The 26126-nt window shown below is 48.3% G+C and overlaps 1 protein-coding gene across 1 annotated transcript in view; it reads right to left on the reverse strand.

Annotated features, from left to right (window-relative positions):
• Positions 1-25866, reverse strand: part of CUX2 (cut like homeobox 2) — a 265234-nt gene extending 239368 nt beyond the window's left edge. The window contains exon 1 of the mRNA XM_079987653.1: positions 25590-25866. Coding sequence (XP_079843779.1) covers positions 25590-25727 — 138 coding nt within the window. The 5' untranslated portion in view covers positions 25728-25866. The remainder of the gene's footprint in view (positions 1-25589) is intronic.
• Between the last annotated feature and the right edge of the window lie 260 nt (positions 25867-26126).

Here is a 26126-nt window from a genome sequence, read left to right on the forward strand (position 1 = left end):
CATGGACATCACACACCTTACCAGCCCAAATAGACCACTGTCAAGCAAGCTGAGTACAATGCCATAGTCAAAACAAGCCATACAGTGGTGCCTCGCAAGACGAAATTAATTCGTTCTGCGAGTTTTTTCGTCTTGCGATTTTTTTCGTCTTGCGAAGCACGGATTTTGGAAAAGCTTCAAAAATCACCAAAGTCTTCAAAAACCTCTAAAAAGGCTACCACACCACGCGCTATGAGTTGCTCCTCGAAGTCAAGTCGCAACTGCACCCCCTGAATGCACGGTTTCAAGACAAAGGAAACAAACTTGCAAGACGTTTCCGTCTTGCGAAGCAAGCCCATAGGGAAATCCGTCTTGCGAAGCAACTCAAAAAACGAAAAACTCTTTCGTCTTGCGAGTTTTTCGTCTTACGGGGCATTCGTCTTGCGAGGTACCACTGTAATTCATCAGCCAATAACAAACCATGGCTTCGCACTGTGGTTTGTAACAAACCATGGTTAAGCCTCCTGGACTTGGTTCAAAGAAATCATAAGTTCAACATTCTGTGTATATCAAGCCAGTATCTTAGTTAAAGCATTCCTTCCTTCCTCCATGAGAAAGATAGAGGGGTTTTCTTTTTCCTTTTTCTTGCAAGTTGTTGCATTAAGAGTAAATTGGGGGGGGGGGCAGAATCTGCTGCCCAAATTAATAAGGGACACCCTCTTAATTGATCAAAGGGATTGCTTAATTCATTAACACAAATCACTCCAGGAATGAAACCACCGCAACCCTAATTATTTGGAAAGCTGTGCATATACAAAGGCGCCGTCATTTCCCTAAGCACCTGCTACATATAGAACCATAGGCTTCTATATGGACCCCAAGGGGCATCCAGCCCAAGCCCATGGAATCACAAACCCATGGCGAGGGGAGCTATTTCCACAAACCGTTAGGAGAACTCTAGTCCCACCACAGAGCTGCAAGCCAGTGGCTGCTCCTTGTTCCCTCTGCTAAAATCCTTCCTCCTTGCTCTCCACCCCACACTTGAAAAAGGCCCATTTAGAACGAAGAAGACATCTGCAGAGAACCCAGCGATTCGGGGGGGGGGGTTTAAACTCGTGGAGCATTAAAAGCCTTCCTCTGAAGGGTTTGCTAATCAAACAGCCAAATCTTCCATGAGCAACTGATCCCAGCAGAGCAATTAAATCTTTCCCCTTTTAAAACACTCTGGGGATGTACACCCCCCCCAGCCACCCCCACCAATTTTCCCCTTCTTTTTGCAAAATTCATTTGATAAATTAACCAGGGGGGAAGAAAACGACCGGGAGTAGTAGGGGTGGGGTGGTGGGGTTCGTTCTTTCTTTAAATTATCTTTGTTCTTTCTTTTCTTTCCTTTTTCTTTCTTTTTTTTTAATTACAGAATCCACAACGCCTGAATAATGTTTAATAAGAACTATGAAAAATTCCTAACAGCATTACAACACAGCACAAAAGAATTAACCTGCTTACCGTGAAAAAAAATGCATATTTAATTAAGAACAGAGAGTTCAAAACTACCCAGAGACTTCCAAAGTACTCTTGCCTGAGGGGGTGAATTACATGCTAGCGGGCTGCTAACAGCGCACAGAACGCACCATCATTACCCAGGAGCCCCCATTAAGTGACAATGGACAGATGACATCAAATTCATTTCAACAGGCAACAGGAACTGAAGCGTACACAAGGGTAGCTGCAGAGAGAGCGAGACTAGCCTGCTGGTAGAATCAGACCCCTTGTTGATAGAGGCAATAATTAAAGAATAATGTTAATTAGCTGCTTTTATTGGAAAGAAAAGTTCAGTAGCAGGAGACTCTGGAGCAGGCTCCAATCTTCCGGGAGGGGGGGGGCAGGGGGGAGAGAAGGAACGAACGGCTGCAAAGGATAACAAGGGAATGTTCCATCTCCACATCACCTCTCCTTTTATAAAAGCAGTTGACACAGTGCGGTTTTTGCTAATCAGATATTTACTGCAGCAATACTCCAAAGGCTGGATTACAATAAAGAGGAATCAAATTATGGGAGGAGGGTGTGTGTGTGAGAGAGAGAGAGAGAGAGAGAGAGAGAAAGAGAGAGAGAGAGCGCATCTAGAATGCGAGAAACTCCACAAACCCAGCAGTCTTTCCAAGCTTTGCCTGCTAAGAGGTCGGGCATGGGAGTGGGCCCAATCCACCTTCGCTACCCTTGCAAGATGTGAAACAAGCATTTCCAATCACCCGGGCAGCCGCATTGCAAGCCCCTTGGGGCACAGGCCTTCGCTTACATTGCACTAAACTAAATGAACCTTGCGGTCTCTTCCAGCTCCACAATTCTATGATTCTAGGTCAGGAGGTCTCAGTGGAAAGTTGTCCAGGCAGCAAAAGATCTGGGAGCTTTATATGACACTGCGACAGCTGATTGGCCTTGTTGGAGTCACCTGACTCCCCAAGCCAAGAGGATTCTGGGCTGGGCTGCGACTGCCCAGATGCAAATCTAGCGGTTCAGAGAGCTGATGTCCAATTTACAGAATTTCCAGTGCAAATCTCCCAGGCTTGTGGGTTCGAGTACCACGTTGGGCAAAATATTCCTGGCATTGCAGGGGTTTGGACTGGATGACCCTCGTAGGCTTTTCCAAGTCTACATTTCTAGGATTCTGTTGTTGTTGTTGTTTAGTCGTTTAGTCATCTCCGACTCTTCGTGACCCCATGGACCAGAGCACGCCAGGCACTCCTGTCTTCCACTGCCTCCCGCAGTTTGGTCAAACTCATGCTGGTAGCTTTGAGAACACTGTGTAACCATCTCGTCCTCTGTCATCCCCTTCTCCTTGTGCCCTCCATCTTTCCCAACATCAGGGTCTTTTCCAGGGAGTCTTCTCTTCTCATGAGGTGGCCAAAGTATTGGAGCCTCAGCTTCAGGATCTGTCCTTCCAGTGAGCACTCAGGGCTGATTTCCTTCAGAATGGAGAGGTTTGATCTTCTTGCAGTCCATGGGATTCTCAAGAGTCTCCTCCAGCACCATAATTCAAAAGCATCAATTCTTCGGCGATCAGCCTTCTTTATGGTCCAGCTCTCACTTCCATACATCACTACTGGGAAAACCACAGCTTTAACTATACAGACGTTTGTTGGCAAGGTGATGTCTCTGCTTTTTATGGTCCTGCAAATCCAACAGTGTTGTGGGGGCGGGAGAACGACTTAGGTAGGACATCAGGCAGAAATTTAGCTTGCATGCCCTTATTACACTGGGAACGAACTACAAAACTGCCAAAAGGTGACAGGAGGGTCATGGGACAAACCAACAAACCAAGGACCTCTTTATGAATTTCTTGGCCAACTTCTGTTTGGGGGGGAAAGGGGGGGCATGGCTTTATGCTCTGACCCTGCCTTGTCCTGCTCTGGCCGCTGCCTCCTCCAGACCCTATGACAGGGCTGCCCTCTGTGCCCAGGGTAGGTGGCCGGGCAAGACTGTCAAGTCAAGTGTTAGTCAAGTGTGATGCCCATTAGCCCATTCAGCATCGCTCTGAATACCCACTGCTGGGGGGCGGGGTGTGCTTCAAGAATCATAGAAATGTGGATTTGGAGGGAACCTCAGGGGTCATCTAGTCCAACCCCTGCAATGCAGGAACTACAACTAATCCCAGCTTGGTTGGGCGCAAGCCCAAAGCCAGAACACAGAGCAAAGACAGAGCAAAAATGCCATGTCAACACCTTCAAGCAGAATGCCTTTCTCAAGACCCCACCGGTCCAACATTGAAGGGAGCATGATGGGCAAGACATCTCAGAAGACTTTTCCCTTTTGAGGACAGAGGTTTGGGCCTTTTGCTGGAGACATAGGCTGGAACGGGCTGAGGTCATTCCCCGGCTTGGCTGCGAAGTGACCCAGATCCAGCGGCTCTTGCGGGGGACCAGAGCAGTGCAGATGACTTCAGTTTTTAAAAATACCTTTCTGAAGAAACCAGAGGCCTTTCTCTTGGGTATGGTCGGCCAAGTGGTGCCAAAGAAGGACAGAACATTCTTTATGTATGCTACAACAGCAGCAAGAATACTCATCGCAAAGTATTGGAAGACACAAGATTTACCCACCTTGGAAGAATGGCAGATGAAGGTGATAGACTATATGGGACTGGCAGAGATGACTGGCAGAATCTGGGACCAGGGAAGAGAGATGGTGGAAGATGATTGGAAGAAATTTAAGGACTATCTTAGGAAACATTGCAAAATTAATGATAGAATGACGTGGGTTTCAGAAGTTAAGGGGTTTTCAGCGCTATTGATTAAGGAAAAGGAAAAGAAAGGTTAAAAATTAAATTGAAAATAAGGGAGAGGATTTGCTGATTAGATAATTAGAAATTAGAATACAGAAAGGGGAGGTATGAGGAGGTCGGGGAAGTAAGTTACACGAAAATAAGGGATTGAAACTATACCTGTTTTTGTTTGTGTTTGTTTGTACTGTTGTTTTGTCTTTGTGTATTATTTGAAATTTTAATAAATATCATTAAAAAAATAAAAATAAAAACCTTCACACCTGGGCAATCCAAAAAACCATGCACCGCAAAAATTCCAAACTCCACATTCCACATCCAAGAATTCTGTATTCCTCATGCATTTTTTGTCTTAATTATTACTTTGTTTATTCTGAAAGTTTTCACTAGAGTGGTACCTCGGGTTAAGTACTTAATTTGTTCCGGAGGTCCGTTCTTAACCTGAAACTGTTCTTAACCTGAAGCGCACTTTAGCTAATGGGGCCTCCCGCTGCCGCCACGCGATTTCTGTTCTCATCCTGAAGCAGAGTTCTTAACCCGAGGTACTATTTCTGGGTTAGCAGAGTCTGTAACCTGAAGCGTATGTAACCTGAAGCATCTGTAACCTGAGGTACCACTATATTTGCAAAATATCCTAGTCCATGGGTCTGCAAACTAAGGTCCGCAGGCTGGATCAGGCCCAACTGCCTTCTGGATCTGGCCCACAGACAGTCCGGGAATCACGGCATGGATCGCCAGCACGCACGCATTTTTTCCCTCTCTCTCACACGGCGGCGTCACCTCCTCCTCCCTCCCTCTACCTGGCTTCTCCCCGCCCTGCCTAGAGGAGGAAGGGGGCTGGGTTTTGTTGGTGCCAGCAGCAGCAGCAACGCTCAAGAGGCCGCCATTTTAAGCAGCCCCTCTCTGGAGCCCTTTCGCACACCACTGCCGCCAGCCCCTGCCACTCGCAAGACACAGGTAAGCAGCCACCGGGGTCATAGCTGTCAAGCGTCCCTTATTTGGCGGGACAGTCCCTTATCCCAGCGCCATGTCCCGCTGCTGTCCCTTATTGATGATGTCTCTTAAACTGCATGCCTTGTGCTGATCAAATCGGCTGCGTTGCCTGGGGACTCGGCTTTGCTCAGTGCTTCCCAGCGGAGAGGTGACTGTGGTTTTCCTTGCTGCATCCCCTTTGCTGGGTTGCTGCGCTGTGGAAACCACCGCTTGAGGCTTCGTTTGGCTGCTGGCTGGGCTTTCTGCCTTTGGCTCGGAGGGGCTCAGAAGCTGAACATACCTGTGCCCAGAAAATCCCTTATTTTGGCTGCTAATCCCTTATTTTTGAGGCTGCTGGTCCCTTATTTTCAAATCTGTAAGTTGACAGCTATGACTGGGGCTCGTGGTGCTCTTGCATAATTTTTTCCCCCAAAATAGAGTCCGGTCCCCCACAAGGTCCGAGGGACAGTGAACTAGCCCCCTTCTGAAAAAGTTTGCTGACCCCTGTCCTAGTCCCTCCAGGGGTGTGTGTGGAGCAGCTACAAAAGTTGTTGAACTTGCATCATGCCATATACACCCACTCATCCACTTCAATCTGCCAACGTGGTCCTGTTAAAGTTGCCACATAATACTCATTCTGCATTTGTGAGTAATTGATCTTTTCGTGCTGCAGCACCTTTGGAACTCCCTGCCGATTGATAGCAGGCACCGCTGTACTCTTTTTGGCATTTTTGTTTAGACACACTTATCCCAGTTATGCAGCATGTTAATAAATGTTTTAAGCTGATTTTAGCTTACTGCTGATTTTAATTATTATTATTTGAATATTTTAAATAGCTACTTCAACTCTTCTTGCTGATATAATTTTACTGTTTTATTCTTTTTATAAACCTCTTGGAGGATTTTTTCCCTTCTTCTTACAATCAAGCAGTGTGTAATTTTTTATGAAATAAATAATAATAAATCACTCACTCCCAAACGAATAGCTGCTAAACGTTTTCAAGCGCGTCTTGGCTGCCATAAACACCAGACACGCTTGTCTTGTGTATGCATTTTTAATAAAAAAAATTAAAATGACGTTCTAAGGAAAGGAAGTTCCATGCACATCCTCACATTCTGCACTCCATAGAATTATGGGGTGTACGCACACGAAATTAAAAGACGCCTGCTTCTTGGGAGAAAAGCAATGACAAACCTAGACAGCATCTTAAAAAGCAGAGACATCACCTTGCCAACAAAGGTCTGTATAGTTAAAGCTATGGTTTTCCCAGTAGTGATGTATGGAAGTGAGAGCTGGACCATCAAGAAGGCTGATCGCCGAAGAATGGATGCTTTTGAATTATGGGGCTGGAGGAGACTCTTGAGAGTCCCATGAACTGCAAGAAGATCAAACCTCTCCATTCTGAAGGAAATCAGCCCTGAGTGCTCACAGGAAGGACAGATCCTGAAGCTGAGGCTCCAATACTTTGGCCACCTCTTGAGAAGAGAAGACTCCCTGGAAAAGACCCTGATGCTGGGAAAGATGGAGGGCACAAGGAGAAGGGGACGACAGAGGACGAGATGGTTGGACAGTGTTCTTGAAGCTACCAGCATGAGTTTGACCAAACTGCGGGAGGCAGTGGAAGACAGGAGTGCCTGGCATGCTCTGGTCCAGGGGGTCACGAAGAGTCGGACACGACTAAAGGACTAAACAACAACAATGCACACCCCCACACTTCGCCCTGGAAGTGGGTGCCCAGGTCTCAAGAAGAAAAGCACCCCCATTCTTTGGGTTGTGTAAAGGAACTTTTCATTTCTTGAGTTGCATTCCTGCAACAATGAGAGGGCCTAAACTCAAGTGCAACTGTGATTCACTTGGTGGTGCGAATGACGCACAGCCCTGCTCCCACTAGGGCAATATTTACATGGGCCCGTGCTTGGTTATTTACTCTCTCTTTTTGGAATCCATGTCGCAGAACTGCCGGCGAGCGCACCTCGCGTCGAGCAATTAATATTAAAGCAGCCTCTGCGTTGGCTGTGAGTCACTTAAAACTGCAGCTAGATCAATACTCCTGGGTCCTCTCGAAGCTTTGGGGAAATCAGTAAACGTTACACTGAACTAGTAAAAAAACACACGAATACACACACACACACCAAAATCCAATAATTACACAGCAAGGCAGTACAAAATGGCATGGCTTTGTCAACAAAGAAACAATGAGATTATCATCGAAACGGTGTTGTGTGCATAATCATTGAACTTCGAATAAGCAACCAAAAAGAAAAAAGAAAATGAAATCCACACACACACTAACAACACACCTGTCTTGGGGCATAGCGTGCCGATAGGAAAATCTCTGTGCAGCAGCCAAAAGAAAATAGAATTTGTACAGATAAGGTTAAAACAACCTTTGGGTTACCATCAAACCCTTCCAACCAGATTTCTTTCTTTGATCCTGTTGCCTCTTACATTAATCCTCCAAGCATCTGGGATGAAGCCAACCTTGCCAACTATTAAATCTTAAAACCCAAACAACCAAACGCCAAGACCATTTCCAAAAACATCTATCCAAAATACAGGTCAAATTTTGGATGGGACAGCAATAAACCAAACCTCTCTCTTGGGTTCTTACAGGATGTCCTGGCCAAATGCTTTCCAGCTGACCATTTACAGCCTTGAGGGCTAGAAGCTTGGCTGTTAAAAAACAAAAATAAAAGGTAGAGGAGCTGCAATTCTCAGGGTGGCGTTGTTCAGCCACAGCTACATTCCAGACTCACAATGTGCAGCTCGCAGCTCAAAAAGGCAAAAGTGGGGGAGCAGAAGGAAGCCAGAGCGACAAATTTGATCAGCATGCAATAACAGATCTCCAGCGGGCAAGATAAACATTCTCCATCCTTTCCACTTATTTTCCAACAAGCAAAAATTGCTCCAAGACAACAGGAGTGTGGAAGCGAGATATCAAAATATTTGTATCCAGCAAGGAGGAGAGGGGGGAACAACACACAAGGATGGTATCCATCTAGATCCTACTCAAGAGTAGGTCCTCTGACAGCAGTAGTCTCCAATTAGCCATGACCAACTTAACCCCGTAGGGTCTGAGCACAACTTAACACCAAATCCAGAAAGCAGGTCATAGAACAAAGCAAAAGAAAGGGCCCAAAATGAAGTCCAAGCAGTTTTGATAAAGGAAGAACTTCCAACCCCACAAGAAGGCAGAGAGATTGGATAAATATTGGTAACAATCTCAGAAGAAGCCTAAAAGGACTACCACGAAGAAGGACATCTTTTGTAAGAGGCTGGAGGGGCAAATAACTCATCCGAAGACCGTTTTGGAAGGGGGTCACTCATGGCTCAAGCCCCTGTTTCAAAGAGGCTCGTTTCTTCTACCCGCCATTTGTGAAGCACAACAAGCACAACCACAAAGCAAGCCTGTCTCAACAAGCAACTTGCTCTCTTTGTAAATGAATATCCCCCAACCTGGTGTGTCATTCCCCCCCCCCAATGTTTTAAGCCCCAAACCTCCATCGGCCCTGGCCAGCATGGTTTCGTACTCCAAAAACATCTGGAGGTGGCGTCAGGGCAAGGCATTTTGCTGCCTGATGACAAGATGGCGCCCCTCCCCAATGCCACACGCAGAAGTCGACGGGCATGGGAGCCAACTCCGAGGGGCTGAGGTAGCAAAAACCCGGGCACATTGGGGCACCCCACCACCACCCCGCATCTCCGTAAATAAATAAATAACACCCCCCAAAAAAAAAACCCTGGACACTTGATGTAAAATGCATAAATCCACCTGTATGGGCATGCTGGCCCCCCAAAAGAGGATATGTCTGGGGAAACCCGGACGAATGGCAATCCTAGGCTGAGGGGTCTTTGACCCCCCCATTAAATAATTGAGAGGGCCGCCCCCTCCAAGTTGATAGGCATGGTCATTCAAATAGTGCGCATGCACCGTGTCATGTGATTATGCAGGGCGGGGGTTAACTGCAACCCCCCCCCCAATATTTTACTTAAGTTGGCACCCGTGCCAACTGGACTGGGTTGACTCTTAGGCCACATTAATAGCACTATGGTAGCACTACACATGGTCATGGGTTGCCCAGCAGAATTCTGGGGGCTATGGTTTGTTAAGGGTGCTGATGGCTTACTATCATCATCATCATCATCATCATCATGTAATCTCACTGTATACAAGTTGAACAAGTGACAATAAAGTATTTCAATATTATTATTGTTGTTGTTTTGTTGTTGTTATTGTTGCTGCTGCTCCTATTGTTTTTTATTAAATTTGTATACCACTCTATACTCGCAGGTCTCAGGTTGGTTACAACATAAAATCACAATACAAAACCACAAAATCTGTACTATTGCACTGGGGCGGTTGTGATCTGCCGTTATCTCCCTCGCCAAGTAAAAAATGAAATGAACTCAGGCGGAAAACATCAGAGGGGTTTCTTCGGAGACCAAAAACTTCTCGCTTGAACTAGTGAGATTTTGTGGGCAACTTTTGCACACTCCTTAAAACCCATGTTCCCGTCATAAGCTTTATAAATATTAATAGCAATGCTGCCCCCCCCCTCTGGAGCCTCCAGTCCCTCTTTTTCCTGTCAATGTTATGATTAGAGATGAAAAGCAAGAGAGGTCACATAGATTAATCAGTTAATATTTATTTTCCCGCCCAGATCTTCCACCCACCCAGGAGACCCTGGACAGCTAGCAATAGGCTAAATAAGAACCACAACAAAACACAAAAGCCAGAATTTTGCACAGATGTTCCCTAGGCTATGACTATGTTGATTCTCGTAACTGTTGATTTCTTTTGCAGGGGGTGGGACTGGTACTCAGGTGCAGATATTTATTTCATAAAAATTACACGCCGCTTGAGTCAAGAAATAGATAAAACGGTAAAATCATCACAAAGCAAAAATTACAGCAATAATTTAAAACATAGGAAAAGTTAAAGCAGCAATGGCGGAACGTTCTGGTCTGAATGCTGCCGCCCTTGAGGCCAAGGGAGGAACTGCAGGGAGGCAAGGTGGCCTCTTAACACCCATAGGGCAGAGCCTGTCACATGATTCCGCCTGTTCACAAAAAACACATAAATTAAATGTATTTATTTAATCAATTTGTATACTATCTTTCCTCCAGGGAGCTCAAGGTGCCCCACATAGCTCTCCCTGGTTTATCCTCACAACAAAACTGTGAGGTAGCCTAATAATAATAATAATAATAATAATAATAATAATAATAAATTTATTTATACCCCGCCCTCCCCAGCCAAGACCGGGCTCAGGGTGGCTAACACCAGGTATAAAAACAATTGATTGAAATACAACTTAAAAACAATATTAAAATACAACATTAAAATGCAGCCTCATTTCAGTAGAAACTCAAATCAAAAACTTTTGGGGGATGAAAATGTCGTCTTCACCAAGGCCAATTATCCAGACTGGTCCTACGTGGGCCAGAAAAAAGCCAGGGAAGTCCCCAAATAGGAGTTCCATCACAGAAGGAGAAAGGAAAAAGGAAAGAGGGGGAGGGGATCAAGTGGATTCCAAGCCAAAGGCCAGGCGGAACACCTCTGTCTTACAGGCCCTGCAGAAAGAAATCAGATCCTGCCTAGGCTGAGTCACCCAGTGAGTTTCATAGGCAAGTGGGGGGATTACAAACCCTGATCTCCCAGCTCCTGATCCGGCACTCTAACCACTGTGCCATACTGGCTCTCTAAATGAATTCAACCACTTTCTGGCCACTTTAGGAAAGTGCACATTGCTATCTTACATAATATACGTTCCTTTTCCCCTTTTATCTTACTGTAAGGTTTTTATATTCTGCAATTATATTGCTTAAACTGAGCATGCCTTTCTATCAAGAAAAGAAAAAAAAACCAGTGTGCATTTTCATTACATGTATAAAAAAGAACATCCCTGTCGTCCTTAAAGCCAGACTTCCTCATGCTTATACTGAAATTCTTACTTGCAATACCCCACAGGTCCCTGAAACCCATGCGCAGCACAGTGAACGTGGAAACATGTTTCCCTTAAACAACTAAGGCTCATGCTAAAAAAAAGGGCAAGGAATTTAAACCTTTTTAAAATAGCAATAATAATAATAATAAAATCACAATTTGCAAGCTGACGATCAAAGCGATCAAGCTTTACACTCGGCAGGGGGAAACAGCATTAGCTCAGGGATCTGAGGATGCATGGATAATACCTGCATTTTTTTATTTTTAAGCCTCTGTGGCTAAGAAGAGGAAGAAAGGACTAAGAGGGCACCCAGCTCATTTACCAAGCAAATGGGGAGGAACAGTGAATGATGTGCAGGCGCTAGGATAAGGTTCCTTGCTTGAACATATGCCTCTCATAAGGTGCCTCCAGCTGGCCCTCACCATTTGGCCAACTCTTTGCCAAAGCAATTAAACATTCAGCGCCACCCCCACCCCGCCACCCCCAAGCTTCACACAGCAAGATTCAAAATTTGTTTTAACACCTTATGTTCCTACTTTTCCTCAGTCAAAGTCAGATTTTCAAGACTGGGGTTTCGGAGGTGCTTGAATGACTTAGGATTCACTTCCAAACAAACAGCCCTTGAACTGGTTGCCTTTGGCGAGGAGAAACTCTCTCCAGGTGACCAGGCAGGAAAAAGAGAGTTAGTGGACTGTGTACCCGTGGTGCAGACCTGTCCAACTCTCAACCTGCTCCCCTTTATGGTACATGGGTTGGGGCTACTTCACTTTCCTTCCGTAAGGTGCCACGGTGAGATTTTGAACCCAGGCATCCAGCACTTGGACTGTGGTGCCTTAAAGGTAAAGGTAAAGGGACCCCTGACCATTAGGTCCAGTCACGGCCGACTCTGGGGTTGCGGTGCTCATCTTGCTTTATTGGCCGAGGGAGCCGGCGTACAGCTTCCGGGTCATGTGGCCAGCATGACTAAGCCGCGTCTGGCGAACCAGAGCAGTGCACAGAAACGCCATTTACCTTCCCACTGAAGCAGTACCTATTTATCTACTTGCACTTTGACGTGCTTTTGAACTGCTAGGTGGGCAGGAGCAGGGACCGAGCAACGGGAGCTCACCCCGTCGTGGGGATTCAAACCACCAACCTTCTGATCGGCAAGTCCTAGGCTCTGTGCTTTAACCCACAGCACCACCCGCGTCCCTTACCCCTTACAAACTGAGCTGGTTCTCAAGGACCAAGCACTACACTCGAGTAGGACCCTGGCAGAGACACATGCCCAACTGGCATGTTCTCTCTCTCCTGTCCATTCGTTCGGGAGCTTCCAAAGCTTTCTTCTGCCCGAACATCACAGCAACCAGTGCCAACGGACACCGGCACACTTAGGGATCCGCAGAATCTTTGCAGTTTGCGTAACAGACCTCAGCAACTCAGCATTTTGGCTAATCTACTTTATTTACATATAAACACACACGGAGCACTGCAACATGGCTCCCTCTCTCTCTAGCAACAGACAGCAAAGAGAAAGAACAAAGGACAATAGTCCCACTTCACAGAACACAGTAACACAAACATCCTGTCTCCGTCACTTCCCACTCTGTGGAATGAAAACAAACACCATCATGTGATAGACAACAATCCCATGACTGCAATCATGGAGCAGGAATTCTAACACCTCTATGAAACTGTGGCAGTGAGGTTAATGACGCAGGACCACACAGCTCAGTGGCAAGGCACAGGCTCTGAACACAGGGGGTCCCGGGTTCAGTTGCCAGCAACTCAGGTAACAGGAGATTGGAAAGACCCTCTAGATGAGACTTGGGAGAGTTCTCGTGCATCAGCCTAGACAGCTCTAGGGGGTCCAGCCATCTGACTCAACCGCAAGCAGCTTCCTGTGTACACCCCTCAATGGCTGCACCCCCGTTTTGTCTGCTGGGCTGCAGAAAGAATCCACTAACCTCCATCTCCAGGTTAACCAGCCCCCAACTCTTAATGGGCTGTGGTGTGCACACAATTAATTAATGGGCTTATTAATTAGGAAAGAAGTCCCTCTTTGGGCTGCAATTGGGGTCATCCGTTTCTAAAGTAAGAACAGCCTGTACTAAAGATAAAATTGGTGGGAGGAAACCCTCGTAGTCTTCTGCAGGGATCTGATCTGGCGGAGTCTCAATTATGCAAACCACAGGAAACAGGAGAAATAAAGGGGGAGGTGGAATTGGGTGAAACCTTCACTGTCCCAATTTCTTTCCCAACAGCGAAAGAGAGATAGGAAGCCAGCCCAGCCACTAACCCTTGGTCAAATTATGGTGGTGCAGCAGAACCCACCTGCCATTCTGCACCCAGGGCGGGGAACCCTCCTTCCTCCAGATGTTCCTGGACTCCAACTCCCATCATCTCTTGGGCTGATGGGAGTTATGAGTACAGCAACATCTGGAGGGTCAACTATTCCCCACCTCTACTCTGCATAAACCAACTCTGCTGGAAGACAGGGGGACACTCAAAAGAGATCCAGCATGATGTAACAGATTAGAATTTGGGACATGGATTCAGAAATCTGGGTTCAAATAAGCACATTTGCTGCAAGGTCTACATTTATTTTCCACGTTTATATTGCTCTGTAACAAGAGTTCTCCAGGAGGCTCCCAAAACAAGAAAAATGGTAATACAATATAAACTGTAACAAATTCATTCAATGGAAAGAATTAGAAGCCCAGTTTAAAACAGAGAGGTTCAGGCTATAGAATGTAAGTCATTTAAAAGGCGTGAGCGAATCAAAAGGTTTCTAGGTAAAGTAAAGAGGACCCCTGACCATTAGGTCCAGTCATGGCCGACTCTGGGGTTGTGGCGCTCATCTCGCTTTATCGGCCGAGGGAGCCGGCGTACAGCTTCTGGGTCATGTGGCCAGCATAACTAAGCCGCTTCTGGCGAACCAGAGCAGCGCACGGAAACACCGTTTACCTTCCCACCGGAGTGGTACCTATTTATCTACTTGCACTTTGACGTGCTTTCAAACTGCTAGGTGGGCAGGAGCTGGGACCGAGCAACGGGAGCTCACCCCGTCGTGGGGATTCGAACTGCCGACCTTCCGATCGGCAAGAAAAAGGTTTCTACTTGGTACCAAAAAGACCACTAAGATGGTACCAGATGGAAGTCTGTGGGAAGCTTATTCCACAAAGCCTCCAGGAGTTTCACTCCTGAAAAAGGGGACCCAACCAGCCCTTCTGACTGTGACTCTTCTATCTCAACCTTCCCAACCTAGGGCTTTCCAGGAGTTGTAGACTACAGTTCCCATCAGCCCTGGCTGGAGCTGATGGGAATTGTAGTCCCAAACATCTGGAGGGCACCAGGTTGGCAAAGGTTGCGCTCTCTATCTCTCTCGTTTCCCATTTTAAGGACAAACACCCCAACTTTCCCAAAGTTAATGGAAGCGATAGCTTATTTACCACTGTCATCTAGGATAAAGAATTTTGACACATCGTTAAATGATAGCACGTTTAGATGTCGAGCTGTCACGCCATTTAATGGATGTCTCAACTAGCTGATATGTATGTAAAATTTATGCACTCTGGTATATCACGCAGAGATAATGTTTTAATCAACATCCCACTTTTTCAAGGTCTAAGATTCCAAACAATGAAAACATTCCGTCAGGCGCTTCCAGACTCCTCCAAGACACAGAGGAAGAAACACACCCAAGCCCTTCAACGTTTGACAAACACACACACACACACACACACACACACACACACACACCCCTCCCAAAATGGGCAAGGGAGACAGAGATGCACATGACTTGAAGTACGGTAAAATAGACCCTCTGCACAGAGAGAGGCACTAGACCAGAGGTCAGCAAACTTTTTCAGCAGGGGTCCAGTCCACTGTCCCTCAGATCATTTGGTGGGCCAGACTATATTTTGAAAAAAATAATGAACGAATTCCTATGCCCCACAAATAACCCAGAGGTGCATTTTAAATAAAAAAGGACACATTCTACTCATGTAAAAACACGCTGATTCCCGGACTGTCTGTGGACCGGATTTAGAAGGCGATTGGGCCAGATCAGATTGCCTGCCCATGCGCTAGACCTCTAGACCAGGGGTAGGCAACCTAAGGCCCATGGACCAGATGCGGCCCAATCGCCTTCTCAATCCGGCCCACAGATGGTCTGGGAATCAGCGTGTTTTTACATGAGTAGAATGTGTCCTTTTCTTTAAAATGAATCTCTGGGTTATTTGTGAGGCATAGAAATTCATTCATTATTTTTTTTCAAAATATAGTCAGGCCCACCACATGGTCTGAGGGACGGTAGACCGGCCCACGGCTGAAAAAGGTTGCTGATCCCTGCTCTAGAGCAGGGACAGGCAATATGTCACCCTCCAGGTGTTGCTGGTCCACAGCTCGCACAATCTCCGCCCATTGGCTTCTTGCCTACATAACCAGTTTGGGGGCTTCCCAGAAACATCTGGCTGGGTGGACGGAACTAGGCAGACCTCGGGGTGAGACAGAAGTCCAAGTAGTGAACAATCCATCCCTCTTTACCAGGATTCGAAATTCCCCAGGAGCCAGGCCCATTTTGCACCTGGCTATCGGCCACTTGCGACCATGTGAAGATGTCCAGTGCCAGGACGGAGGTGCCTGTCTGGGGATCCTCAGGTCTGGACTGTTTTCACACACAAGCAATCCATCCTGTAGAATTCTATCTGTTATATTTAATCTGCACAATCAGACTGAATTTCAGGAACCAAAAGGTTGTACTGGAAAACATGACTTTTGAGTCGTCTGGCACCCAAATGGCAATTAAGCATTCTGTTTTGACGACTGTACAGTGGTACCTCGGGTTAAGAACTTAATTCATTCCGGAGGTCCATTCTTAACCTGAAACTGTTCTTAACCTGAAGCACCACTTTAGCTAATGGGGCCTCCCACTGCCGCCGCACGATTTCTGTTCTCATCCTGAAGCTACGTTCTTAACCCGAGGTACTATTTCTGGGTTAGCGGAGTCTGTAACCTGAAGGATATGTAACCTGAAGCGTATGTAACCCAAGGTACCACTGTATGCAGAACTGGCAAAACTAACAGAAAAACTACATGAAAAGGACAACAAAGACTTTAAAAGAGAATGGGAACCATTTACAACATATACGAAGAGGCAACATAAAGAAATGGACTCATTGGCAGGGTTTGAGTAAACAATCACAACTGTATACAACAAAAAATAAGACTATATGTATTGGGGAAATTTTGGGGAAACAATATGGAAATAAAGCAAAACAGGAGTATGAGGGAAGTCCAGGGGAGGAGCGTGGAAATATGAAACATTGTTAAAGATATGTTGTTAGAAGAAGTATACATGGAGAAATCAATAAAAAATATTTTAAAAAAGAAGAGTTGGGAGCCAAATGGCTTCTGGGACCTGGGTCATGGGCACCAAAACAGAATATCCAGTTGCCATGGGGGGGGTGGGCGCAACACTTTTTATTTATTATTTTGATAAGCATGAACTAATAAGCAATTCACCTAAGTGACATATTGTTAATATCACATTTTTAGCAGAAATTGTTAATGCATGTTTAACTTGCTGTTTAGGGACACGGGTGGTGCTGTGGGTTAAACCACAGAGCCTAGGACTTGCTGATCAGAAGGCCAGCAGTTCAAATCCCCGCGACAGGGTGAGCTCCCGTTGCTCGGTCCCTGCTCCTGCCGACCTAGCACTTTGAAAGCACGTCAAGTGCAAGTAGATAAACAGGTACCGCTCCGGTGGGAAGGTAAACTGCATTTCCGTGTGCTGCTCTGGTTCGCCAGAAGCGGCTTAGTCCTGCTGGCCACATGACCCAGAAGCTGCACGCCGGCTCCCTCAGCCAATAAAGCGAGATGAGCGCCACAACCCCAGAGTCGGCCACGACTGGACCTAATGGTCAGGGGTCACTTTACCTCTACCTAACTTGCTGTTTACAATAAAAATATTGGTACCTTACAAACACTCTATGTTTTATTGTTAAACTCCTTAACTTATCGTCTGTCCTTAACATATACTTTGAGGCTTCAAAACACATTTCAGTAATCCTTGAGTGTCAGCCAGGCGCAAAAATAAAGCACCCAGACTTTTTGAGGTGCTCGCAAATGGATAATCTTTTAGGTGCAAAATGAGCCTGGCGCCCTGCTAATTTTGAACCCCATCCTTATTTCAAGCCCACAACAATCCTGCGAGGTAGGTTAGTCTGAGAGAGGCAGTGACTGGCCCAAAGTCACGCCCAGTGAGCTACACAGCCAAGTGGGGATATGAACCCTGATCTCCCAGGTCCTAGTAGTCTGATGCGCTAACCACTATACCACCCTGCCCCAGAATGCAAACCGCTGCTTATCCTTAAAGGTAAAGGTAAAGGGATCCCTGACCATTAAGTCCAGTCGTGGCCAACTCTGGGGTTGCGGCGCTCATCTCGCTTTATTGGCCGAGGGAGCCAGCGTACAGCTTCCAGGTCATGTGGCCAGCATGACTAAGCCGCTTCTGGCGAACCAGAGCAGTGCACGGAAACACCATTTACCTTCCCGCCAGAGTGGTACCTATTTATCTACTTGCACTTTGACGTGCTTTCAAACTGCTAGGTTGGCAGGAGCTGGGACCGAGCAACGGGAGCTCACCCTGTCACAGGGATTCGAACCGCCGACCTTCTGATTGGCAAGTCCTAGGCTCTGTGGTTTAACCCACAGCGCCACCCACGTCCTTACCCACCCTGCTTATCCTTACCCACCCTCAATCCATTAGCAAAAGCAGGATAAACTACACCAAACAGTAAAACCTTGCCGAACGATCACTGCAGATCATAAAACAGTGTACACCCAAGAAGCAGAAAGGAGGGGGAGAGGAGAAGAGGAATTACAAAAGGCATAAATCTGGTTATGTGCCTATTAGGGAACAGTGCAAGAAACCCTACATCAGGAATATTACGCTATTAAGACCATTTCCGGAGCCTAATGAAATATGCCCAGCGTCATCTCAGAGAGAATTATTTATCTCTCCTCATTTCCGTGAGCTCTCGCTGTACCGACGACCAACGCCACAATCAAAGCGTTTTGGGGGCTATCGTGCTATCGGCATGTATTACACGCAGCACCCATTTGTCAATGTTGTCCAAACACCATTGTCCCTGGATCCCGTTTACAAATAAAGCACCTTTTCTAGGGAGTAACCTGCGCCTTCTGGCTCAGGTTGTCCTGGAAACCGGGTCAAGCAGGTCCGCGTCTTCATTGAGATTCTACAGGACTACAACAAAGGGGAATGAATGAAGTGCGGGGACAAGCAAGTATCTAGTCCTTATTGACTTCGCTGGCAAATGCCTGCAGGAATCTGAGCGAGTGACAACACGCACCTGAGCATTTCCTGTACAGAAGGAAGGCTCATCCACTGGGCAACAGCGTCTGGGGTTGCATGCGGTGATCACTCTTCCTGCCATCTCGCCCACTTTGTTTGCTACTATGGGATTTACTCCCAGGTATGCAGGTGGCGCTGTGGGTTAAACCACAGAGCCTAGGGCTTGCCGATCAGAAGGTCGGTGGTTCAAATCCCCGCGACGGGGTGAGCTCCCGTTGCTCGGTCCAGCTCCTGCCAACCTAGCAATTCGAAAGAACGTCAAAGTGCAAGTACATAATTAGGTACTGCTCTGGCGGGAAGGTAAATGGCGGTTCTGTGCGCTGCTCTGGTTCGCCAGAAGCGGCTTAGTCATGCTGGCCACATGACCCGGAAGCTGTACACCGGCTCCCTCGGCCAGTAAAGCGAGATGAGCACCTCAACCCCAGAGTTGTCCGCAACTGGACCTAATTAGGTCAGGGAACCCTTTACCTAAGGATTCAGAGGATTGCTTTGGCTGAATTAGTTATCTAGTAAATGGAGGCCTCAAAACCCTTGCAACAGCTCTCATCTGCCCCTCCCATGTCTGTCTCTCTCTCTCTCTATATATATAGGTAAAGATAAAGGAACCCCTGACCATTAGGCCCAGTCATGGCTGACTCTGGGGTTGCGGCGCGCCTCTCGCTTTACTGGCCGAGGGAGCCGGCGTACAGCTTCCGGGTCATGTGGCCAGCATGACTAAGCCGCTTCTGGAGAACCAGAGCAGCACACGGAAATGCCATTTACCTTCCCGCCGGAGCAGCACCTATTTATCTACTTGCACTCTGACGTGCTTTCGAACTGATAGGTTGGCAGCAGCAGGGACCGAGCAACGGGAGCTCACCCCGTCACGGGGATTCGAACTGCTGACCTTCTGATTGACACCTTCTGGGTGACACCTGGCTTGAGAGCAGTACATGTGAAAAGGATCTAGGAGTCTTGGTTGACCACAAACTTGACATGAGCCAACAGTGTGACGCGGCAGCTAAAAAAGCCAATGCAATTCTGGGCTGCATCAACAGGAGTATAGCATCTAGATCAAGGGAAGTAATAGTGCCACTGTATTCTGCTCTGGTCAGACCTCACCTGGAGTACTGTGTCCAGTTCTGGGCACCACAGTTCAAGAAGGACACTGACAAACTGGAACATGTCCAGAGGAGGGCAACCAAAATGGTCAAAGGCCTGGAAACGATGCCTTATGAGGAACGGCTAAGGGAGCTGGGCATGTTTAGCTTGGAGAAGAGGAGGTTAAGGGGTGATATGATAGCCATGTTCAAATATATAAAAGGATGTCACATAGAGGAGGGAGAAAGGTTGTTTTCTGCTGCTCCAGAGAAGCGGACACGGAGCAATGGTTCCAAACCACAAGAAAAAAGATTCCACCTAAACATTAGGAAGAACTTCCTGACAGTAAGAGCTGTTTGACAGTGGAATTTGCTGCCAAGGAGTGTGATGGAGTCTCCTTCTTTGGAGGTCTTTAAGCAGAGGCTTGACAACCATATGTCAGGAGTGCTCTGATGGTGTTTCCTGCTTGGCAGGGGGTTGGACTCGATGGCCCTTGTGGTCTCTTCCAACTCTAGGATTCTATGATTCTATGATTCTATGACAAGTCCTAGGCTCTGTGGGTTAACCCACAGCACCACCCGTGTCCCTATATATATCTAGGCAGAATTCAGATTGTCGGCGGGGGGGGGGGTGTCCAAGTTTTGTTTTATTCAGTGTGGCACACACACAGGTTGTCTTTGAAGGTTGCCATAATGTGCCCACCATTGTAGCTCATCCAATCCACTGATCAGTCTGTCCACCCTTGAGCTCTGGACTGGCACGCCCAAGGGGGGCTGTAATGGAGCCTGGTGGAAGGAATCACTGGTAGGCAGGGGCTGATGGGAAATGTACTCCAGAACACCTGGAGGGCACCCAGTTCTTCTTGGGAAGCCCTGTTCTCTCTGGCCAAATATGAGCAATGATGTCAAGGCTGGGGGTGTGTTCTTAAAGGGGAATGACCCCATATCTCCTACGCGTAGCAGCAATTCTCTTTCATATATTGTGCCAAGCATGGTTACATGATTATTCCACCCCCCCCAAAAAAAAAAAAGAACGCACCCACATCACTCCACTTTGTAGTTGCCCCAGTTTCTACAAGGATGGATGATCCTATTTTAGAGTTGAACTTGGGAGTATGAATGAAGTAGTAACAACAACAGAGGTTTGGGCATCTCACCAGCAAATCTCACCAGCCAGGAGATATCCGAATCCAGACCCAAATCCAGACACATGTGGGGCATGGAAAGATATGGCAGCCCCAAATGCTGCCCAGATCAAACTATGAAGCATAGAACCATAGAATTGTAGGGTCATCTAGTCCAACCCCCTGCAGGAATCCCCACATTGCAATGGTGCCGTGCATCAGGTGCTAATTCCCTACACCATCACCTGCTGGGGGAAGGTTGGGCAAGCAGGAGGAGCAAGAGGATGGAGCAACTGCCCTGTGCTGTGTTAGAAACAAGGTATAAAAGCTAGAAGCACAGCAGCACCTTAAACCTAGGCTTCAGTCGCCACAACCGAATGCCTAGGCGCCCCACAGATCAGCTGATTTGCACAGTGGTGTGGCACCAAGAGACATGCCTCTTTTGGTGCCCGCAAGCCAGGTGATCCGTGGGGTCAGCTGATTTGCAGGGCAGCGCAGCACCAAGAGAGGCATTTCTTTTGCTGCTGTGCTGCCCCGCAAGCCAGCTGACTGGCACAGCAGCAGCACCAGCCAGCCAGATGGAGATGTTAGTCACCAAACCTGGCGACCAGACTTCTCCAATTCCTCGCAGAAGGCCGCTTGCCTGGCACAAAATGTGGCTGGCACCCAGTTTTGAATGCCGCTCCCGCGAGGAAAGGATTGGGGGGGTTCCACTTAGAGAAAAGGTGAATAAGAAGAGACATGACCAGAGAAGTTTGCCTCCGTCTCTCATTATGCTAGAACTTGTGGAAATCCAAGGAAGCAGAAGATTCAGACCAGTGAAAAAGAAGCTAATTGATAGGGGATGCTCCTCAAGAAACATCAATGTCCACCAACCCTAACCAATGGCCATTCTGCTATTGGGCAGAGGAGAGCTGTGTTCAAGTCCTGCTTTCAGGCTTCCCAGAACGATCTGTCCAGCCACTGTGGGAAACAAGGACAGTGGACTAGGTGTTCCCCCTCTGGACAGCTCCTGGGCTCTCCTGGCGTTCTTAGTTACAACTCAGCCAAGCACACAACAGTGTTTAAAAAGGCAAAAGCCAGTGGACATATCCCTTTAGGATTGGCATCTTCATTGCCAATGCAGCAGCAATGCCACTTCACAAACACCAGAAAGCTACCCAGCCTCTTGCCAGTTCTCCTAACCAGCTGGCAGTACCCCTAACCCCAGCTCAGAAAGACACCCACAACTGCCTCTGTAGCACCAGAGGGCCCCCCCCCCCACAAAATGCACCAGATAGTTATCACAAACCCTGAGAGAGAAAAGGGTATAATCCCCTTTCATCGACCAGCAACGAACCATCATCCAAATCCAACAGATTCTACCACCTGTGATCCATTTAGGCCTGGGAATTGCAGCTGCATCGCGTAATCTCCTTAAAAGCTAAACTGCATTAAATTCTCAAACCGCCGATATGTTACTGAAGCTTCGGGAAAGTGTACCTAAATTTGCTTCCCCCGCCCCTGTAGAGCATACTGCATTTTAAAGCTCGTTTTAATGCCCATCCAAAAATCAAGTACTCATTTGTAGCCACAGCAAAGCGGTGGATTTCAGCTTAGACACCTCAATCCAGTTACGCAGTTTGTGCACAGAGACAGCGAGAACTTTTGTTGGTGATTCAAACCTGAACAAGAACAAACGGGGTGGGGTGGGGGTCCACATTTTGAAGGGCTTCCCCTCTCAGATCTACCCACCTCCTCCTGCCCACATGAGTAGAGCCTGAGGGCTACATGTTTTTCAGGATGGCTTGTGGGATCCCATTTACCAACTCACCAATGCAATGGGGCAGGGTACCAAGAAACCAGGTAGGATATAGTCATAAGATAGCCAGCCACCCCACCCCACACAATCATCGCACAAGTTGCATCTGTTTCCACCTGCAGGTTTCAGACGAATGGCAGTCTGAGGTTAAGTAGAGGACTACAGCCTTCGAAGCAGCCAGCAATCTAATCTTGTGGTGCCACAATTACACACCACTCAGCTACGAACCAGTCAGGACCTGCAGCTTCTGAGGCCATGATTTAACACAGCCTTGTATTTAACGACTTGCCTGGTGGTCACAGGATTTCAGTGCAGAAGCACCCTCCTTTCTTTCTCTGCCGGCTCCCAACAGGCTAGCAAAACATTACGGTGGTACCTTGTAAGACGAAATTAATTCGTTCTGCGAGTTTTTTCATCTTGCGAATTTTTCGTCTTGCGAAGCACGGATTTTGGAAAAGCTTCAAAAATCACCAAAGTCTTCAAAAACCTCAAAAAAGGCTACCACACCGACCGCGTGCTATGAGTTGCTCTTCAAAGTCAAGTCGCAACTGCCCCCCCCCCCGAATGCACCCTGGGTATTAACAGTTTTAAGAAAAAGGAAACAAACTTGCAAGACGTTTTCGTCTTGCAAATAAACTCAAAAAACGAAAAACTCTTTCATCTTGTGGGTGAGGCATTCGTCTTACGAGGCATTCGTCTTGCGAGGTACCACTGTATTGTGCACGGTAGGAACTTTTGTGGTCTTTTCGACAAGACTGAATAGCAACCTGTGTGTCTGGGGCATGCAAACATGCTACAACAACTTGGGGTTGTTGTTTTTAAAAGCAAACGTTTAAAGACTCCCGCACATTCAAGTCTTCACCCACAGAGGAGGTTGGCTGCTGCATCTCTGCATGATCCACTGCGACGCTGGCCTCAGCTCATTCCAATCCACCTCTGCTGGGGGTAGGTAAGCTTAGGATGCTACCATCATTCCTAACGCAACAGGTTTGCTTGCCCTCAGAAAAGCATGCCTTGTGTGCCCCTGCGTGAGTCACTGCTCTGCAGGCACACTTTGGACACTTTTGCTCATGCAAAAACAACAAGGAGGCTGGTTCTTCTGAGAACAAGCAGATTTTGCTTACTGAATCTAAGGAGCAGGAAGTCTTTTTCCATGCATTTGAGCGAAGGGCACTTCAGGTTTCTTTTTCGCGAATGAAAGCATGGCAAGCAAAGATGCCATTACTCTGTCAATGGCACAGCACCTTGGCCAACGGGGGGAAGCTCCTCCAGGTTATAATTGTTGCAAAGGAACACAATAGTTATACAGACGTTTGCCCCACAATAAAAAACGGCTCTCACGAGTGTGGATTTTGCTAGTCCATGCACAAACGTGTCCTACACTCCAACTCCTCATGCGTTAAGTCCGCGCTGTGTGCAATTCCTGCGGGAAACACCGGTGATTCCTATGCAACCATAACATGCAGAGCTGCCCTGATTTGGGCAGTGAGGACGTCTGCCATGCCCACCTCAATTTTGCAGTTGAAGTTTCCAAACACCTCCCACCCCACGCACACACAGAAGGGGCCCAGGGACAGCAAGGAACAGACCCAATCCCGCCCCTTACTTCTACCTTCTCCCTTTGCCATGCTCCTGTCATTCTCCATGCTACAGAGCATCAATCATAACTAAAGAGCAAGTGCCCTCCATGCGCCACAGAGGTCTGGTTTGCAAAATGCTGTCGGGGAAGGGAAGGCACTTCCGAAGGAACACAAGAATTTTTAAAACATGGAGATTTGTGGCGCGCGCACGGGGGGGGGGGGGGGGCAGGAGACAATAGTGTGCTGTACTCTCAAGTCAGCCCCACTGATATAAGGACTGCAGCCTTCCCCTCCGTCTCCCTAATATCCCAGCAGTTTAAAAGAGAGAGAAAAGAAAACAAGCATAATTTCTCTGCCGCTGATGTACATTCCTGTCCAGTAAATACAACCAGCAAGCCTTTAAACAACTCTCTTACCTGCTTTTGGGGAGAGGTGGGATGCAGTGGGGGGGGGGGCAGATGTGTGCAGAGGGGAAAACACCTCCAAGCAGTTCCGCCTTATTTTGCAGAGGAGGACATGCAAACGGGATGGCTAGGGGGTTTTTTGATGGGGGGAGGGAGATACATCCAAGCAAATCTATCTGACATTCCCGAAATACATTTGGAGTCCAGTTTTTCAAAAATAAACCTGAAACCATCTCGTTTAAAGACAAACAGCGAAAATTGCACTGAAATGGGAGGGGGGGTGAGAGGGAGGGAGGGCTGGAGGAGGTCAAGGGGGTGTGCAAAGACACCTATTTTCAAAAACCACAAAACCTGCGCCTAGGCCTGGCGAGCCGACTTGAAGATGTGAAATGGGTACCAATCCCAGGGCTTGGCAATGTTGGGGCCGAAGATGCCATCAGGGGCCATCCCCAGGCGGAGCAGTGCCTCTCTATTTCTCACGCCCCCCCCAAGGAATACCAGGAGATTCAGCCCCTGGGGGGTGGGGAAGAAGAGGTCGCCCAGGACTTGGAACAGCAGGATGAGGTCCTTCCCCCCCCCCCACTTTGCAAGCCACATGAAACAACTCCTCTAGAAAAACTATTAACCATTACTATTATTAATAATACAATGAGTTGACCTCCCCCCCCCCAACAAAAACCATTCTAAGTCGCAGCTCCGAAAGTTCCAGCCATTCACTTGACACTTTGGGGGAGCCCGTTTTGTGTGGGGGGGGGGGAGAATCGTTGTGAAGGAGAGCGCTGGTAGGGGGGGGGGGGTCAGGGAGCAAAGAGGCAGGAGAGCCCGGAGGCGGAGCCGGTTGTGGGGCGCATGTTCTCCCCCCCCCCGGCACTCCCTCCCTCCAGCTCCCGGGACAACCCCGAGAGGCGCCTTAGTTAGGAAAAGCACAAAGCGCGCACACACCCACACACCCAGCCACCCCCTTTCCCCCCCCCGCACCCCAAAATAGAGCTGGGGAGGGCGCGAGAAGAAGCAAACTGCGGGGGACCGGGAGGGGGTGGGGAGGAGGCGAGAGAAGTCCGCGCGCGTCACCTTTGCAGCCCGGAGAAGTTGCGCGCCGGCGGCGGGGGAGGCGGCCGGAGAGGCGGAGGATGCGCGCCAAGGGGCGGAGGAGGAGGAGGACGAAGCGGCGGCGGGGAGAGTCCGCTCCGGTTCCGGCGGCGCGTCCATCCAGCCCGGCGAGCCGGCTGCGCTGCGGGGCGCACGGGCAGCGGCGTCGGCTGCCTGGCTCGCTGTGTGGCGCTGCTGCGTCTGCGGGATCAAGGAGCGAACCGAACAAAGAGCAGCGGCGCCGGCGCCGGGGAATCAATTTCTAATACCTATCGATGGGGAGGGGAGGAGGGGAGGGAGGGAGGGAGGGAGGCAGAGGCAGCCAACCGCCCCGTCCTCCCCCTCCCGCTCCTCCGCCTCCTCCGCCGCCTCCTCCCGCTGCGCCCCGAAAGGCCCCGCGCCCAGCCACGCCGCCGCCGCCGCCGCCGCCGCGCGCGCTCCGGACACCAACCTGGCGCCGCCGCCGCCGCCGGAGGAGGAGGAGAGCCCCGGGCTCCCGATATCGAGCCATCGATCCCG

The sequence above is a fragment of the Podarcis cretensis genome, assembly GCF_951804945.1.
Source record: "Podarcis cretensis genome assembly, chromosome: 8".
Taxonomy (NCBI): domain Eukaryota; kingdom Metazoa; phylum Chordata; class Lepidosauria; order Squamata; family Lacertidae; genus Podarcis; species Podarcis cretensis.